This window comes from Vidua macroura, chromosome 1 (genome assembly GCF_024509145.1).
Source record: "Vidua macroura isolate BioBank_ID:100142 chromosome 1, ASM2450914v1, whole genome shotgun sequence".
Classification (NCBI taxonomy): Eukaryota; Metazoa; Chordata; class Aves; order Passeriformes; family Viduidae; genus Vidua; species Vidua macroura.
This window is the reverse complement of record NC_071571.1, coordinates 65,694,989-65,712,407: the sequence shown is the minus strand read 5'-3', so window position 1 is coordinate 65,712,407 and position 17,419 is coordinate 65,694,989. Positions and strand designations below refer to the sequence as shown.

Below are 17,419 nucleotides of genomic sequence, written 5' to 3'. Positions count from 1 at the left end.
ACATGAAGAATTTTTAAAGTACAAGTCACAAGTTGGCTTTACAATCTTTATCATTATTCCTTCAATGAGACTCATAAATGAAACCAGGAAATATGGAGAGAGAAACTCCTTGTAAGATGGAAGTCCATACTTATAACAAATTATTAGTGAATAGTGATGGCTTACAAGGATTTGTGTGTCTACCTTCTATTTATTTCCTTTGGAATTTTATCCTTAATAATGTGGAGGACCTGGGTCAACAGGTTTAATCCAAAGCCTACTGAAGTCAAGGGACAGCCTCCCATACTTTGGAAGACATTGTGGTCTGATAAAGTGAAAAACAGGAAAAGAATTCCTCATTAAAGGAAGAATACCTAAATAATGTACTCTATTTATACCATTACATGAGACATTTTTTTTCTCCAGTGTAAATACTGGTGCTACGTTGTAAAATTCATCAGTTACCCTTGCATCAGTTACTACCTTCAGTAGGTAAACTCAGGCTTTAGGAATAAGATATAATATATAATATATATAAAACAACATACTATATATAGCATATAATTTATATTTATACATATACAAGAAACATAAATACATGTGAAAGGTTTTAATATTTAAAACCTTTTCCTCACTAAAGAGGAAAAATTCAATAGCAAATATCATTCTTCATTGAGATATAAAAATCAAGAGCCAAAATCTGGCCTTCAAAAGCATCAAGTCAACAGGATGTATACATCCTTCAAAGAGGGCATAAGAAGGACCCAAATTTTTTTCTCTTTCTCCATCAGTTCACAGATATCATTCATGGAACGTTTTTGTGTATTCCTTGTGCTCTTTAAGAATAGTGAAGTGGTACAGAGAAAAAACAAATTAGGAGCTATGGAATTTGAATCTGTATATATAATCTACCACATAAATACATATTTTCAAGCCAAGAGCAAGAACAGCAACACTATGGGAGCACATATGAGCGGAGGATGCACAGCAGCCAGCTAGCCACACGTTGCTATGTAAATAGGCATTTGCATATAAGCTCCATGATGCTGGAATGCCAGAAAAATTAAAAATAATCTTAAAATGTGCAGAGAGTGAAAAGCAGCACTGCTAATGCTGCTGCCATTCTCACTGCAGCATGCTGCAGGTCAGAGGTGAGGAGGGGAAATTATACTACTGCAAGAAAGTTTCATCAAATGCTTTTTAGTTTACTAAATACTTCCTGTGATAGCACTGTGAACCCTACTGGTATGGTTAATGCTCTGTTCTCTGTCTAGTTGATACTGGAGCTTGGCAACATACCTGTTCTTGTAGTCCTTTAATACCCTGTTAGTATAAAAGGTAGCAGCATCATTCATCTCCTTGACATAAGGGCCTGGTTTAGGAGACTAGGACCATCACCCCATGGTAGCAGGAAACAACAGAAGGAGAAAGGAAGTAAAACATTAGTCAGACACCTCCCCTGACATACTAGGTTTATTACCTTCTTGGGTGTAGTAGACTGAAGAACTATATAGATGAGACTGCAGAGCTCTGCAAGATTTGGAACTATCCTGGGCTGCACCATCCAGAAGCTTATGAACAGCCCTCCCAACCATACCGTGTGTCACTCACCACTGCTATCCACCCAAGGGCAGGGATGCTCTCACTGACAGCTGAGAGGTGGTTGAACATTTTACTTCCTCTGTTCCTTTCTCTGAAGTTCTGGATTTCCTGAATCTTCTCTGATATTGGCTTGAGAAGCATTGCCACCTCATTCTGAAAAAAAATGAGGAGAGGAGAGGAGAGGAGAGGAGAGGAGAGGAGAGGAGAGGAGAGGAGAGGAGAGGAGAGGAGAGGAGAGGAGAGGAGAGGAGAGGAGAGGAGAGGAGAGGAGAGGAGAGGAGAGGAGAGGAGAGGAGAGGAGAGGAGAGGAGAGGAGAGGAGAGGAGAGGAGAGGAGAGGAGAGGAGAGGAGAGGAGAGGAGAGGAGAGGAGAGGAGAGGAGAGGAGAGGAGAGGAGAGGAGAGGAGAGGAGAGGAGAGGAGAGGAGAGGAGAGGAGAGGAGAGGAGAGGAGAGGAGAGGAGAGGAGAGGAGAGGAGAGGAAAAAAGGAAAAAGGAAAAAAGAAAAAAAGAAAAAAGAAAACAGAAAACAGAAAAAAAAAAAAGAAAAAAGAAAAAAGAAAAAAGAAAAAAGAAAAAAGAAAAAAGAAAAAAGAAAAAAGAAAAAAGAAAAAAGAAAAAAGGAGACTGCTATTAACAGTGGGTGGTCCAAAAGCACCATGTGGTTTAATACTGTCCTCCTTGCCTACTGATTTAACATCCACAAAGAAAGGTCATCATAAACTTCTACATTACAGCAACAGTTTAATTACCCTCCTATAGTCGCAGTGATAAAATGCACAGACATTAAGTATTAATAATGCGTTGTAGCAAAAATTGCTCTCAGCACTGGCAACATTTTAACATGCTGCCCAGATTAAGACCTATATCAACCTCATAGCTCAGAGTTAGCAGAATGATTGTGATTTTCATCTGATATCCCTGGAACTTCTTCAGATGCTTGAGTTTTTCATGTTATTAACCAAGTTGTTTCTCCCAAGAAACACAAACTACTTGTTAGTTGCCTGTTATCATGTGGCAACAAGACTGAGAAAGTAACATACTGTAGGCAAGATCAATTTTACCTTTCCTTCTTGGTACATTTAATGTTTTGGCTGCAAGTAATGAGGGAGGATTTCATGGGAAATATGCTGCCTGCAAGCCATGGTTTGGGGAAGTTCTCCTGGGTTAATCAGAAACGAATGGTGTCTATGGGAATGACTTCTGAGTGGAAGGAATAGTGTCTGGAGTGAAGAGGAAGGCAAAATGAATGCAGAAGCTATCCAAGCTCTTTCCCGTGCAAAGTGAATGCTAATCACACTGGTCCAGTGTCTCAGAAAAACTAATTTGGAGCACTAATTCACTGGGAAGAATTCTTCCACTCAGAAAATAGCAGATTGAGGGACATGGAGTCATCAGTTTACAGGCAAAACAACTGCTGTACCTTGCAACCCTATAATATTGCAAAAGTATGCTCACCAAACCTATACAGTGTCCCACCAAAGACAGTGCACTATCCTGATTCTCCCTGGCACGTCACTTGGAAATCGCTCAGGATGTAGCAGAACTCTGCAATTTTTCTCACATTTTCCAGGACTATTTGTGATGTGCTTATTGGAGACAACTAATCCTCATGATCTTGAGGACTGCCATGGCACACACAAAATGATGGGCACATATGTCTTGCTTGATCTCTGTCATCTTAAGGTTTTTCTTTTCACCTTTCCAGAAGACTTCAGCATTAGAGAATTTTATGTCACCTTAGAATAAGCACGTTTGCTATGGATCAACAAAGGTCAAAGGCACTTCAAAAACATGTCAAAAAGAAGCTGTGCATTTTGAAAAGTATTTTGATCCACCTACAGAGTGTGAACATTTTAGTGGTAGAGTAATTCTGAGAAAGGCCTATGCATTGGAAATACATGGGGATATGTGATCTTCCCCTACAACAAAATGGGTTGGGAGAAAACAAATATTTACAGTATTACTGTGAAATGAAAATATTTTTTTGTTGATGACTTAATGACTGGCACAAGTCATTAAGTCTGAAAAAGCCCTGAAACCCCAATGATTTGTAGTTCTTAAAACATGACCTTGCTGCCATAACATGATAAAGTCTGCAGAAATTCTCCTTTCTAATTTTTGTTTGTTTACAACATGCTGCAGCTGGTATTTTCTTGGTTATTTTCTTATTTTTCAGGGAAATCTTTCAAGTATGACAGCAGTTAACAAAACTGAAATTTAAGAAAGTGCTTGTTCTGCTTTGATATTATGCCAGTTTTCCTCCCATAAAGTCTGAGGGATATTTACAGTCCTGAGCTTACTGTGAATCTTCATGGCCCAGTTCCAGGCAAAGATAATATCAGTCCTAAAAATACAGCTCCACAGATGCCTGGTATATCTAGACAGCACTGGGAGGCAGCACATTTCTGTGGATAGTGCACAGAATTGGGAGTCCTTAAATGGGGGTTCTCTTTGCAGCTCTCCCACCAAATTGTCATCAGGTTTCAGGAGAGCTGGGCTAGCTTTCTGTGCTTTGATTTCCTAGATATTAAATGGTGTTACCATGGCTGTTGTATTTTGTAGAATACTTTGATTTCTATAAATAAGAAGGCAAAATTAAGGTCAAACATTTTTCTGAATGACACACAGTGACCCACACCTCCTCCTATTCCTTCTAGAAAAGCTCGCAGCCACTTTTCTGAGGATCTTCTGTCAGTGGCACAGAGATTATTTCTGTCCCTCAGAACACAGGACTTAATCTATCAAATGACTGTATATTTATAAGAAATGTTTATAAAAATGTAGTGGAGTTATTTAATTTCACAGAACCTGTGCACGTTTTGAAGATGAAATACATATTGCTAAGGAAAGTTTCTCAAAGTAATCATTCCCTCAGCACTGCAGTGACACCAGAGTGGGCTTGAGGCTTTGCTCAGCTCTGTCCCACATGAGAGGTCTTGGCAGAGCAGAACACTCTGCATTCATCCTGTTCTGCAATGGCTGCATAAAATGTGTGTGTTTGTGGAAGCTTCTTGTATTCCAGGTTTCTGTGTAAGGGTTTGACACAGGAACACAGCCTGCAAGGGAGCACTGAACTGAGTTCTGTCTCAGTTCTAAATTTTTATTTAGTGATTAAACTGCAGATGAATTACAGTGTATATGGCATATGGGTATAGAAAGGCTCATTAATTCTGGCATAATCAGTCTTGTTTGGCTTTACAATGCAGAAACAGTTGTGCTGAGGGTTCTAGAAGAATAATCTCTTTATTGCAATGAATATTAAAACAGGTGACTTAATAAAATTATTGTCTATATTGTATCTCTAAGAAAACTGAATTCCAGGAGATGAATCAGAACTGTTGGAAAAATCTTCAGCATGCCTTTGGCATGTGCTAGATAAAATTTCTTGTCATTTAAGACCCAGCCCAGTTGTTTAACAGAAATTTAAGAGTCTCTTTATAAACACCATTCCTATTATAATATCAGTTTTGCTGAAATGCTTAAAAATGCAACATGGGCACAACTGACAAATATCAGAAGTAATTCCCAGTATCCTTTTTTCCTTTTAAAATAATGATTAAAACTTGTTAAACACAAATAACTAGAAAACCAGCCATCTTATAATATTTTATAATTCTTATTAGAAAATCAAGAGTAGTAAGGCTATTGCCATGATTACCCAAAATGTTCCAAAAAACTTCCAGCATGCTATAAGAACTGCCTTAGGCTTTGGCTTCAGAGATTAACAGTCTCAGCCCACTCTCATAAAATGGCCTGGAATAGCAGTATTCCAACAGACCACACTACACAGACTTTCTTCTCCTTCACATATTTGGATTACCCACACAAGAAATTCCCCAGGTGACAGGCTTAATAGGACTGGCACGCAGGGAACACTCAGTTCAGGAGAATGGCCAAAGTTTTGGGTTTTGTGTTGTTTGAAATCTGCCTGTAAACTGAACAGCTTGCTTAAATTTTGGCTGCTTGAGCCAGTGATTACTTGAAAATCTCAGCTTTAATTTGGGAAAATGGGTATTTTCTCAGGACCACTGTTGTCCGGAAACCTGCCAGCATCAATCACAAAGGCACAAAACACAGCAGCTAAATAAAAAATATAGTTTCAAAGATCTTCTGTATTTTTAAGCTAATCTTACATGGTTTTGAGGGGTGAGATTGTTTACTGAAGGATTCTTATGTTGGTGAGTGGCAACACAATTCACAATTCAACTCACTATTACAGTGTTTAAATCAACCTGACTTATTATGAAAAAAACATGTCAAGAGAACAAATACCCTTTTAAGTCATGCAAAATGAGGGCATGGCAAAGGAGTAGCAAAAGAAAACTCAGAGAATTTGGAATCAACTTCCTTTTAGTCAGCTGCAACCTGAATAGTGTGAGTACAACCTTTATTCCATGGTGTACAGTTCTGTTAGTTTCTCCTTCATACTTATAAAAAATCTCCATCATACTTTGTATTTTTAAGGGGCAAGTTTGAAACATGGAGCTGATCTGAATCAAGTGTCTTTGTATGTGTTGGCAAGCAGTGCAGCCTAATAGGAATGGTTCTGCAGAGCAAAACAGTTGGTGCTGAGGCTCCAACATACACAGTATACATGTAAGGGGGGCAATTTGGGACTAGCTGTAAATTGTGGTTTAGATGCTGCCTGGGAGTGTATCTTCCACTTAATTTCATCAGAAAGTTTGTACACCTTAAGCTGCTCTACACACTTTGTACACCTTAAGCCGCTCTATAATGTGAAACACAATGTAGTAAATGGGGCTGATTTGAAGGAGAAATACAGTCCCACAGTGAGCTAAAACACTAACGTAGACACAGCCATTATCTCTGCAAACAGCCTAGTACAGTCCCATCCCACATTTCATCCTTTCAAGGGATAAAAGATGTCATGGATAGCAACTACCACACTCAGTTCTAACAATTTAACAGGCAAGCATCTGCTCTCAGCTGAGACTTGATTCCCTTTACTGTAAATGAAGAAAGAAATATCCCTGAGGAATTATTTGCAGAAGCCCATCCTGTGTCTACAGGAATAAGATCACCAGTGAGATGCATTTCTGCTATGAATGGCTGTGATTCTAGAACTGAAATAGTTTTTGATTAACTGTAATTTCCCCCCTTTTTTTTTTTTTGTATTTTCAAAATCTGTAAAGAAGACTTTAAGTTTCTACTTTTTTTTGTAGTTATGCAGTTTAGGAAAGGCCTATGTTTTTTCTTTAACTCTATTCATAACCTGGATGGAATCAGTGTTCAGATTAGGCTGAGAAATAACCTATTTATTTAAGTACATATAAAATATAAATTTTTTACCTTACTGCACCTTAATCCAATGTTTTCTCTGCAACTATTTTCTGACTGGTTGTAGAGACCATAAGTGAGATTTTTCTCTGAGATCACTACATTTATGTCCCTCTAGTATTCTGGTATTTTCAGGGTCAAACCTCTCCTCCTACCTAACTACGTTAATTTATTATGGCCTAGTTTTCTTAGAATGTAAATCTTCAACATAATGGTATAACAAGTATTTGATGCATTGGTCAACAGTACAGGTTTTGCCTCTTCAACTCTCTACTGTGCAGCAGCAGGACTATGAAACAGACAAATCTGTATAATTGTCTGGTCAGCTTCATCAGCACAGAAGCTTAGACACATTTGTGTGCTTCCAAAGTGACTTAATTGGTATTTGGCTTTTATTCCTCTTGGAGAGCACAAAAATTCTCCATCTAACAGCCAATATCAGCTGTAGCAGTTTTGTCCTTTGTGGGGAAAAACCAGGCAATACCAAATTGTAACCCCACATGACAGATTACTACTTTAGTCATTTGTGGGTTTATTTTTAAATGTAAACTCTGAGGCAAGGCAAGTGGAGAGTAATGTGAAAGACAAATTGCTTCTAACCAGTAGAGAAATCCAGGGCCTGATACAACCTGCATGCATCAGTTTACAGCAGTGCAGAATCACACCCACTGCCTTCGGCTGGGACTGGCTGGTTTTTAAATTGACTCAAATGTTCTGTGTGTTGTATTCTTGTCCACTGCAGCTTTCTGTGGGCAGTATTTTCAACAAGAAAGGATACTTCTGCTTTAGGAACACAGGCAACACCGCACAATTAATCAACAAGAACAATTACACTAATAAACTGCTTTCAGCTTTTTGATGTACTACTCCTCAATCCTGCTGCTGTGATTATAGTTCATGTCAGTGGGGTCCAGGGCATTCCAGGTAGCAAGGAGATTCTGCTAAGCCACAGTTGCTTTGTTCACAACATCTGAGATCCTATGAATCTTTGCTAAGAGCAATCACCTTTCATGGGGCATGTCCCAGGAAAGAGATGTTAGATGTTGCAGGTTTCCATCCTTGGCCAAACTGTAAGACTGCCCAGTTCATTGAGCAGTCCTGGAACTGATATAACTTTTGGAATTCACAAATGTAGATGTGGTCTGATTTAGACCAAAGTAAAATTAGAAAAAAAGAAAATAGTTAACTAACCTGTGAATCAAAAAGCCCTGCTTTTCAGTCATCTGTACCCCTAGTGATTTCCTTTTTAGAAGGATATGTGCATAAATCCCAGGAAAGAATTGTGTAACACAGAGAAAGGAGAGTACTAGTTTGGATTTGTGCCTAGCAGAAATAAAGAACATGGTACTTAATGGGAGAGGGAGTGTCCTATCAGCTTAGCTCAGTAGGGTCTCACATGGCACAGTTTGAATATGAACATTGCTACAGGAAGTGAAAAATCCTGGTGATTTTTGGACATTATGTTACAAACACCAGAATTCCAGTAAAGGTTTGCAGATCCCTAGAATTGCTTAGCATGTCAAATGAAGATTCAGAGTATACAGGTACACTGGACGTCACAAGTGCAAGGAACCTTTGGTTACTGGACCCTGATTCTTGCACAGAATGTGAATTGTTGGCAAGTCTGTGCTGGGGGATGTTAGTGTGAGCCAGTCTAGAGCTGCCACTGATGTGAATCTCTGCCTCTATTCCATACAAGCTGGGTGAAGCTGCACTTATCATGGCCCTTCTACATTCCCATGATTCCTAGTTGTCCCTAGGCCCTCCTACTGCTGAGTGCACTGCCCCTGGGGCAGAAGTCAATCTCAAATGCATCCACCTTTTATTGACCTGGGTGTTTTGGCAAACACAAGTGAAGAAAGTGAAATGGGACAAGGATTCCTAGAGAAGTTAACTAAAAGAAACATTGGGGGGCTGGAGTGTGTCCAGAGAAGGGCAATGAAGCTGGTGAAGGATCTAGAGAGTAAGTACTATGAGGGGCCAATTAAGGACCTGAGGGTGTTTAGCCTAGAGAAGAGGAGGCTTAGAGACACCTTACTGCTCTCTACCACTACCTGAAAGGAAGTTGTGGTGAGGTGGGGGTCAGTTTCTACATCCAGGTAATACCTGACAGGACAAAAGAATATGGCCTCAAGGTGCAACAGAGGAGGTTTAGATTGGAGTTTAGGAAAAATTTCTTCACTGAAAGGGTTGTCAAGTACTGGAACAACCTGCCCAGGAAAGTGGTTGAACCACCATCCTTGAAGGTATTTAAAAGACGTGTAAACGTGGTGCTTAGAGACATAGTTTAGTGGTGGCGTTGGCAGTGCTGGGTTTATGATTGATGACCTTAAAGATATTTTCCAACCTAAACGATTCTATGAACTGAAAAGATAATGAATTTGAGGCTAATAAAATGCAGATGAGTGATTTTGAGACAGAATTATGAGGTAACAGTTGTCGGGGTGATCTGGATGTGAAACAGAGTAAGAGCTTGCAACAATATCCAAAAATGAGGCTGTGACCTCTGCACTGCAGTGGGTTTGTGACTGGAAACTGTTGGTCCATCCCTATGGCTGTGACCACGTGTCACATGCAGTTGTAGGCTTGCAGATAACAGAAGTATGCCAACAGTTTGGCAAGATTTCAGAGAACAGGACCGGGGGAAGGGGTTCCCTTTCAAGCTCAGGACTCTCAGGCTCCTGTCCATGTCACTCTTGGCACCTTCTCTGAGTTTGAGGCCTGAGTACCTTAAAAGGATTGAACTAAATTCTTCCTTAAGCTATTTCTAGACACAGAGGAGCAAGTTAGCAGGAGTGAACAAGCTGAGAGAATGGCATCAAAACTCAACCAAAACTCTTTTGCATAAGAATGTAATAAATTAACAAGGTGAGAAGTATCCTACCGTTTGTATTTTTGGAAAACAGTAAGGGTTATCCCACTAAGCATGAGGAAAAGTAGGGGGAAATGGAATTATATAAGCAAGTCAAGGTAATTAGAAAACAAACCCTGCTAGAATGCAGAATAGTAAGTCCCAGGAGTCCCATTATTGAAGTACTTTAGAATAGAAAGAGAAGAAAATGAGCTATCCCACACTGACAGAGTGTAAGGAACTGTGAATCTTCATCTTTTGATTTCTACACAAAAATCCTGAGAATGAGTCCTTTATTCAAAGATTTTGCCACAACTATTCTAATCCTACAATAGATTTCTTTTCTTTTTGATTTGCTATAAAAAATAAAAACAGAAGGACTTGCTCTCACAGCTCTAAGTCCAAATTCAAATACAGTTTCTTGGGTTTCTGTGAGGTGAGGTCTCCCTTTTCTAGGAAAAAAAGGGAGAGCTCTCCTTTACCTCTCACTATTTTCCACCCCTCTCCTCCCACCTGTGTGCAGGATCTGGATATTTAAACTAGGTATTTAATTGGAATGTTTGTCTGCACAATGTTAGGAATAAATCCATGAGCTTTGGCAGTCATATGAACTCAGCATTCTTCTCTAATGAGAAATTACATAATCATTTATAGTCTGAACTGCATCTGTCATTTAAATCTGTTTGTAGTACTTCTTACCACGAACACACTCATCCTGCATATGCTTATATTGATTCACAAAAATAATAGTCTCATTAATTTGTTCTCAGCACAGGAACAATGGATTCCTCAAGCCCTCAAACAACTCTTAAAAGTGTTTGAACTTTTAAAGTGAAATATAACAACTCATAAAGGGAAGGCAGTATATGAGTCACCATTCACAAAGAATTTAATGTAGTGACTTTGAGCAGTGATCAGTATTCATGATTGCAAATTAAAAAAAGTTGTTAAACAGATAAATTTGCTCAGGAACACTAATAACTTTTTAAATTATTATGCAATGAAATAAAAACCACATTTCAGTCAGAATTGTATTTGGCTTAGACTGTGGGAAATAGAAAATCAGATCCAAACTGTTTCAGAATGTTTTGTGAAGGTTTATGCTAAAACCTGTCTTCTGAATAGCCCAAGCAACATGCAAACATATGGTCTCAAAATATCTTTTTAAACAACTTCTCACAGATTACAACAATATTCTAATTTATTTTCCCATCTTCTCTGCACTCTCTTATAAACTCATATATTCTCTTATACTATTTATAGTAGTAAACAATTTATAACAGACATTTTTTGTTTTAATGTTTGAAGTTTTGCATCTAATAATCTTATTTTTTTCTAATAAGTAGATGGACTGAAAAATTCCATCTTGCTGAATGAGCCTGTATCTAGCAGCCATTAGCTGGGATATACACAAACAGGAATATCAACTGGTGGTTTTGTCATGTGATCTCTTCCACTGCACATACAAATATAGAACATGACCATAAAAAGTAACAGAACATGCTCTCTGCAAAGTAATTTATTGCAGTTGATGCTAGATTGGTATGCCAGCTGGAATTACCTTCCTGGCTCCTACTATTTTCACATATTCAGACAATAAAGGCTGTGCACTGGAACAGATTCCAAATGAAAAAAAAGAACATTATTGACAAGAAGCAAAACTCTACAAAAGCAACTTTTAGCAATCTTGACTGTTTGAAAATGTTTGCTAGTGACTTATAGCATGAATTAAAGAGTGAAATTAATTCTAGGACTTCACCATTTTCAGAGGAAAAAAATACCACTTTTTAATGATATAAGTTTCTCTCTTTGCTGAGCACAAAACTATTCAAGGATTATCATAGATATAGGAGCTTTCTTTTTGTTTGAATTCCTTATTCATTAGTTTGTAAGCTGCAAGAGCTGAGTTAATTTATTTTTCCAGCTCATTTTCCCCTCCCTCTTTTTTTTTTTTTTAAAGACACCATGTATGACATCCCAAACTGACAGGAACTCAGTAAATCCCCTCAGTCTCCACACCACTGTCTCTGAATGTCTACAAAGCTCCTATGCCATAATCGCAACTCGCTGGCTCATTCACAGCTTTACATTATAAAGCAAACAGTCTAGACAGCTGAATGACAGAATTACTCTCTTTTCTCTTGCATTTATAGATATGCTGTCATCTTCACTTGCTTTTCTCTACTCTGTGCATTCTGATACACTAATGATCAGCTTTCCTGTTTGGATTCCACACTGACTCCATGGCTCTAGGCTATAAATACAACCAGAGCCGAGATGACATCACAGCAATAAGGTCCTGGGGGAGCAGGCCCAGGATGCCTATTTCTTTCCTTCTCCTGGGTTAGCTGGTGATTACCAGCTTTTTCAAAATGCTTGATGAGTGTGACTTTATAATAGATTTTTTTTTCCTCATTGTGATGGAGATATAAAAAACCTAATGTCTGGAACCATCACTCTCTACAGTGCGAAAAAAATATTCAATTTGTACAGAATAGGCAGCCTTCAATTATTTTCACATCTTTCCATAGTATAATTGAGTGTATCTGTGCAAAAAAAAAAAAAAAAAGTATGCAAAGAAGAGAAAAAGAATGGACAACAATATGTGTTTTCATGTCTATAAAAATGTGTAGCTAACAGTCTTTAAAAAAAACTTAAGTAACTGGATTGAGTTTGCTCTCACTGATAAAAAGAAACTTTAGTCTGTAATATTCTGGTATTTTAACTTTGGAATGATGTGTACACATATATCATGTGGCACTTCCTCTGTGCTAAAGGATAGTTAAATGATAAAAGTGTACTTCAACAAGCTGCAGAAATCTATGCAAGCCTGATAATGTGCAACTAAGACATATGGATGGCCAGCTCTGGTGATGTTTATGACAAGGTTTTTATTATTTGTTGCTTTTCTTAATGCTTCTGTAACCATCATTCTAGATTGCTGGAAAATCTCTTTTTCCTCTACTCTGTTGTTTGTTTTTTACAATGTTTTTTGACATTTTTCAATAAAGATTTCTAAATTTTACAGTTGAAAAATCTCAAACTTGACCTCTGACTTGAGGTCAGAAAGTTGTAAGGGTAGGAGAAGGGAGAAGCCATTGCCATTCTCACTGGAAAAGCAGAGAAAATCCTACTGATAGCACGTCAACACAGAAGGCCAAACCAGGACCCAAAGCTTATTCTTGTACCAGAGCTGGGACAATCCCAACACTTCAGAACATTGCATTACATTATGGGCCATCAGAAACTGGTCACTGGGGAATATTTTACCTATGAACATGTAGAATTTTGTGGGCCACTGGGTGCAATTGTATTCACAGCCAATATAAATGACTGCTCGAGGCCTGTACCAATGGGAATTTTGCCTGTTCTGTGTGAGCCATGACCCACTTTTACTCCCTGAGATCAGGGACAGCTGGAAAAACAACTGATCCCTTCTTGCTTGGAACTCTGAAGTCTACCACTGAATATCTATGTTTGTTTTGTTTTGTTTTTTTTTTTTTTTTTTTCCTTGAGTCCCCTTGCCATTAAAACATTCTGATTAGAAAAACTTCTAATTTGTGTCTCTAAGAACAATAGTGACAGCAAAACTTCAATAAATTATACCATGTGCACAGAGTTCTGACTTGCAAAAACAGATTTTAATGCACTTTGGAGCAGGGAACTAGTGGAAAAAGGCAGAACTGAAGGCCATGATGCGACTGTGCAAGGGAAGACTTCATTCTCTGCATATTCCAAGGAGAAAGGTTCAAGGGTGGTCCCACAGAAGAGCTAACTGATTGCTATTCCCAGGAATGATAAAGTGCTATTGGCCCTGAGCCTTCTAGAAACTACAAATGATATTCATAACAACTCCACAGCTTCCCTGTGCTTTCTAGTGAGGGGAGGATTTAAATAGTTGCCACTGAAACAAGTATATAGATCAACTTGATAAAAGTTTATTTTTCATTTTCTTAACAAAATGCTTTGCCTTCCTTCCAGAATTGGCCTAACCTGGACCTCAGTTTGGGGAATACTGAGTGCATGGGCTAATACTGGTTTTTCTCTCACTAGCTTATACCCTGACTTCAATGTCTACCACGTAGCATCCCTGGGGGGCTGGCAAATAGCCATTCTATTCCATGGCACTTCCAGATTCCAGAGAAAGACAAATCCCACTTACAAACGTAAAGTGGACAACTCCTTTGCTTTCTTCAATGATCTTATATGCATTAGTACAGAAAAGGTTCTTAACCCCAGACCATGGCTTTCTGATTATTACAGCACCATGTTTATAAAAGTGAAAGCAAGCCTCCAAGTGCACTGTATAAATAAAGGAACAAACAAAGCAAATGCAGGATCGATAACATACGGCAATACAGACTTTTTCATACACTACCTCTTGATGCTCCAGGTCACTTTCCTTACCTCTTGAGGCTCTTGACATTGAGATGCTAACAGCAAGAAAGATCTCTGCGCTTGGAAAGCAGCACGTACCATCTCTGCCTGTAACAAAAGGAGGAATATAAATTAAACCTTAGCCTGTAACCTCCAATGCCTCTTCGTGGCAGCTGAAAGTCAAGTGTGACAGCTCAAATCTTCCTTGCTGCTTCTCATCTAAATCACAGCAACACTGACTGGAAGAAATGTATTAAAGCACTAGCTTAGCTATAATTTTTTTTTTTACACCTATGGTTAAATTCCCTATCTTCTTCAGACAGGAAATAAAATGAGTTAATAAGCAGGCTTTTAGTTATAATTCCTATGTTTAGTCACAGGAGGACTTAATTTTAACACCTCAGAGTACGTCTAGGCATTTTAATGGTGATGCTTATACCCAAGTGCATGGCATGAACTTATTACCACTGGGAACAGCAATCTGCAAGCTTTGTGTTGAACTGCAGCTTAGGCTGTGGTGATGTTCAGGATGAGTTGAGCTTGGCATATTTGCTGAGGGACTATGCTGTAATTCATTCCTTGCCCGGGATCTGTGGGAACACTTGATGGCCATAGGAGACGGTGGCTGAAGGTTTTTGGGCAGTTTTCTACTCACAGAATTCTAGCATTTGGGTTAAAGCTGCTCCTGACAGTATGCTTTCATGTCACCAGTTTGGATGGGTGGTAAATCTCTACACTCATGGGTGTTTACTAATGTTCAAATTTCTGGTCTTTTTCATTTATTTGAACCCTATACATTTTCTGTACATTCCTATTGATATACACTGATTTGAATGAGTATTCCAGTATCACCTCTACCTCATACAGGTGGAGGAGTAGTGACTAGGAAAAAGCATTACTGGTATAGAAAAGAATTATTCATAACTAGTATATATTGCTAAATACAAACCAAGCCAAACCAAATGCTGTTAAGTTAACCTAGTATGAATAGGTACATTTATAATCACTTTGTGAAAGGGTGGGGAAGTGCATGCTGTTTTTCCTTGGGGTTTTTTCAATCTAAAAAGAAAACAAGGTAATTATATATACAGACCCATGTGGATGTAACTTAAAATACTTAAAAGTCAGGAAATTTGATGTTATAGCGAAGTAAAACAGCTAAATTGTGTTTATTCATCTTAAAATGTGATGGCATGAATAAAACATAATCTGTTAGGATGAAAGTCACTGCAAGGAAGATGGCAAAAGAGACCCAGCTTGGACAGTATTTGGGGAGAAAGGGATAATATGGTCTGACAGCCTGAGATTTGGAAGGGTATAATCATCTCTATAAATAGATAAAGAAATAAATAATAAGGGAAACCTAAATTTTCCAGCCAGAGACATAAATACCATCAATAATAGCAAGGTTTAGATATTCTTAGACATTTCAGATTACTTTTTTTTTTGGTACAGAAATTCATAAAACAACATGTGGGTTATTTTAAGCTTGGGGGGGTTTGTGTGTGTGAGGAGAACCTTGTAAAACAGCTGAGAAAAAACTGATATTCCTGAGGAGGAAGCAATTATGAATGAATTCAGTGCTTCTTAGATTGCAAGATGGATAAAAATAAATCTGTAACTAAGGCTTGGTATATGGCAAACTTTTAGAAAAATTAATCGAAGAAAATGGTTGGTCTGAGGAACTGCATGATTTGAATGAGGAAAGGATGGATTTACATTGAGAATGGAAATAATCTGTGTGCACTGGGCAGGAGAGAGAAATTGTAGGAAAGGGTTACAGTCTCTAAATGAACAAATAATGAAAGCAATATACTAAGTACAAAACCCTCACAGAGTGAGAGGAGGCCTGTATTATCAAGCAGAACTTTGCAGGCACTGTAACACATACAGTGAAGGAATGATGGATAAAGGCTTTTTTGAACTGTACCTTGCATGGGAAAGTAAAATAAAGACATATTTTTTTAGCTATTGGAACAATAAAGAAACAAAGGAATGAAGTGAAGCCCTGACACTGCTCTGAAGGGCAAGTTTGGTATGTCTACATTATTTTTGATATATAGATTATCTGTTGCTGAATTACATGCTCTTCCCTAATTTCAAGAAAGTCAATGTACATAAAGATATTGAAAGGGTAGCCAAGGAGAATGATGGCAAATCAATGGGAATTACATTATTTGAAAGGGGAGTAAAATATCTGCAGCTCAGTGACAGAATCATTGGATCCATATTATCTTTTTTCCAGACTACTGAGGACACTGGCAGATGGAAGCACAAGTAGAATAGATTTTAAATATATATTATGTGGAGATAGTACTAGATGACAGAAATACACAATAATGGATTGGGAAAATATTTCCAAGAATAGGGAGGGAAGTTATGTCAAGTGATATCATGACTGCTAGCTTGACTTTAGCACCATGAACATTTAAACCAGATTTGAAACAAGTGATTAAAACACATGAAAAGGAAAAGCAGTTTCACTATTGGAATGAAATGAGTACACAGAGCTTGGTAAGTTCAAAAGAGGAAAAAGAGAGAGTTTTATTCGAACATGTGGTATTTATAGAATTTCAAAGGTGACCGTGGATTGGAGGATGGAATTGCCACCTCTCCAACCACACTGGTCAAACCAACAGTCCATCAATTCTCTCCTCCCACAAAGAAGAATGCAAAACAATCATTATTTACATGAACAGTGTGTGATAACTCCAGTAGAAATATGTAAACATTATCAGAAGGCTAAAGAACTTTTATGAGAACTTTAAAACTTTCAAAAGAACTATAAAAGAAAACTTAACACTTTAAAAAGCAGGGCAACAAAACAGGAGAAATTACAATGGGATTACCTCTGGTTGAAATCATTACTTTATTTCTTAGACAAGGATAATGTGTCAGATCTAGTCTATCTGGGTATCATATAAAATGCTTATTGTGGGTCCTCACGGGAAACTCGTAGTTTGAGTGGAAATGGCACAAATTAGATTTAAAATTCTTCAGTTGGATAAGAAGCTGGATAAGCAGAGGCAATAATAAGGTATATTGCAGGTGGTGTTACTTGAGAGGAGGAAAGTTGCTAGTTGTGTTTCTCAGGGATTAATTTTAGGAGCAATCAATATGTTCCTTAGTGTCATAAAAGCAAGAATTAGGTGTACATTCATAACATTCTTGGGCAACCCAGGGTTAGGAGGTTTTAACACAGTCAAGAAGGACTCACTCATCAATTAAGACGAGTAAGACAATTTTGTTCGCACATATAATATGAACTGGATAAAATTTAGCAATCCTCCTGGTGCCTTTTTAAAACTGTGC

General features: G+C 38.1%; 1 protein-coding gene across 2 annotated transcripts in view; it reads right to left on the bottom strand.

Moving 5' to 3' along the window:
- Nucleotides 1–17,419, bottom strand: part of CAP2 (cyclase associated actin cytoskeleton regulatory protein 2) — a 67,391-nt gene that overhangs the window by 20,421 nt on the left and 29,551 nt on the right. For both annotated transcript variants that reach the window (XM_053976606.1, XM_053977407.1), the window contains exons 4-6: nt 14,138–14,215; nt 1,591–1,734; nt 1,279–1,364 (exon numbers count right to left, since the gene is read on the bottom strand). In XM_053976606.1, the coding sequence (XP_053832581.1) occupies nt 1,279–1,364; nt 1,591–1,734; nt 14,138–14,215 (308 nt within the window). The remainder of the gene's footprint in view (nt 1–1,278; nt 1,365–1,590; nt 1,735–14,137; nt 14,216–17,419) is intronic.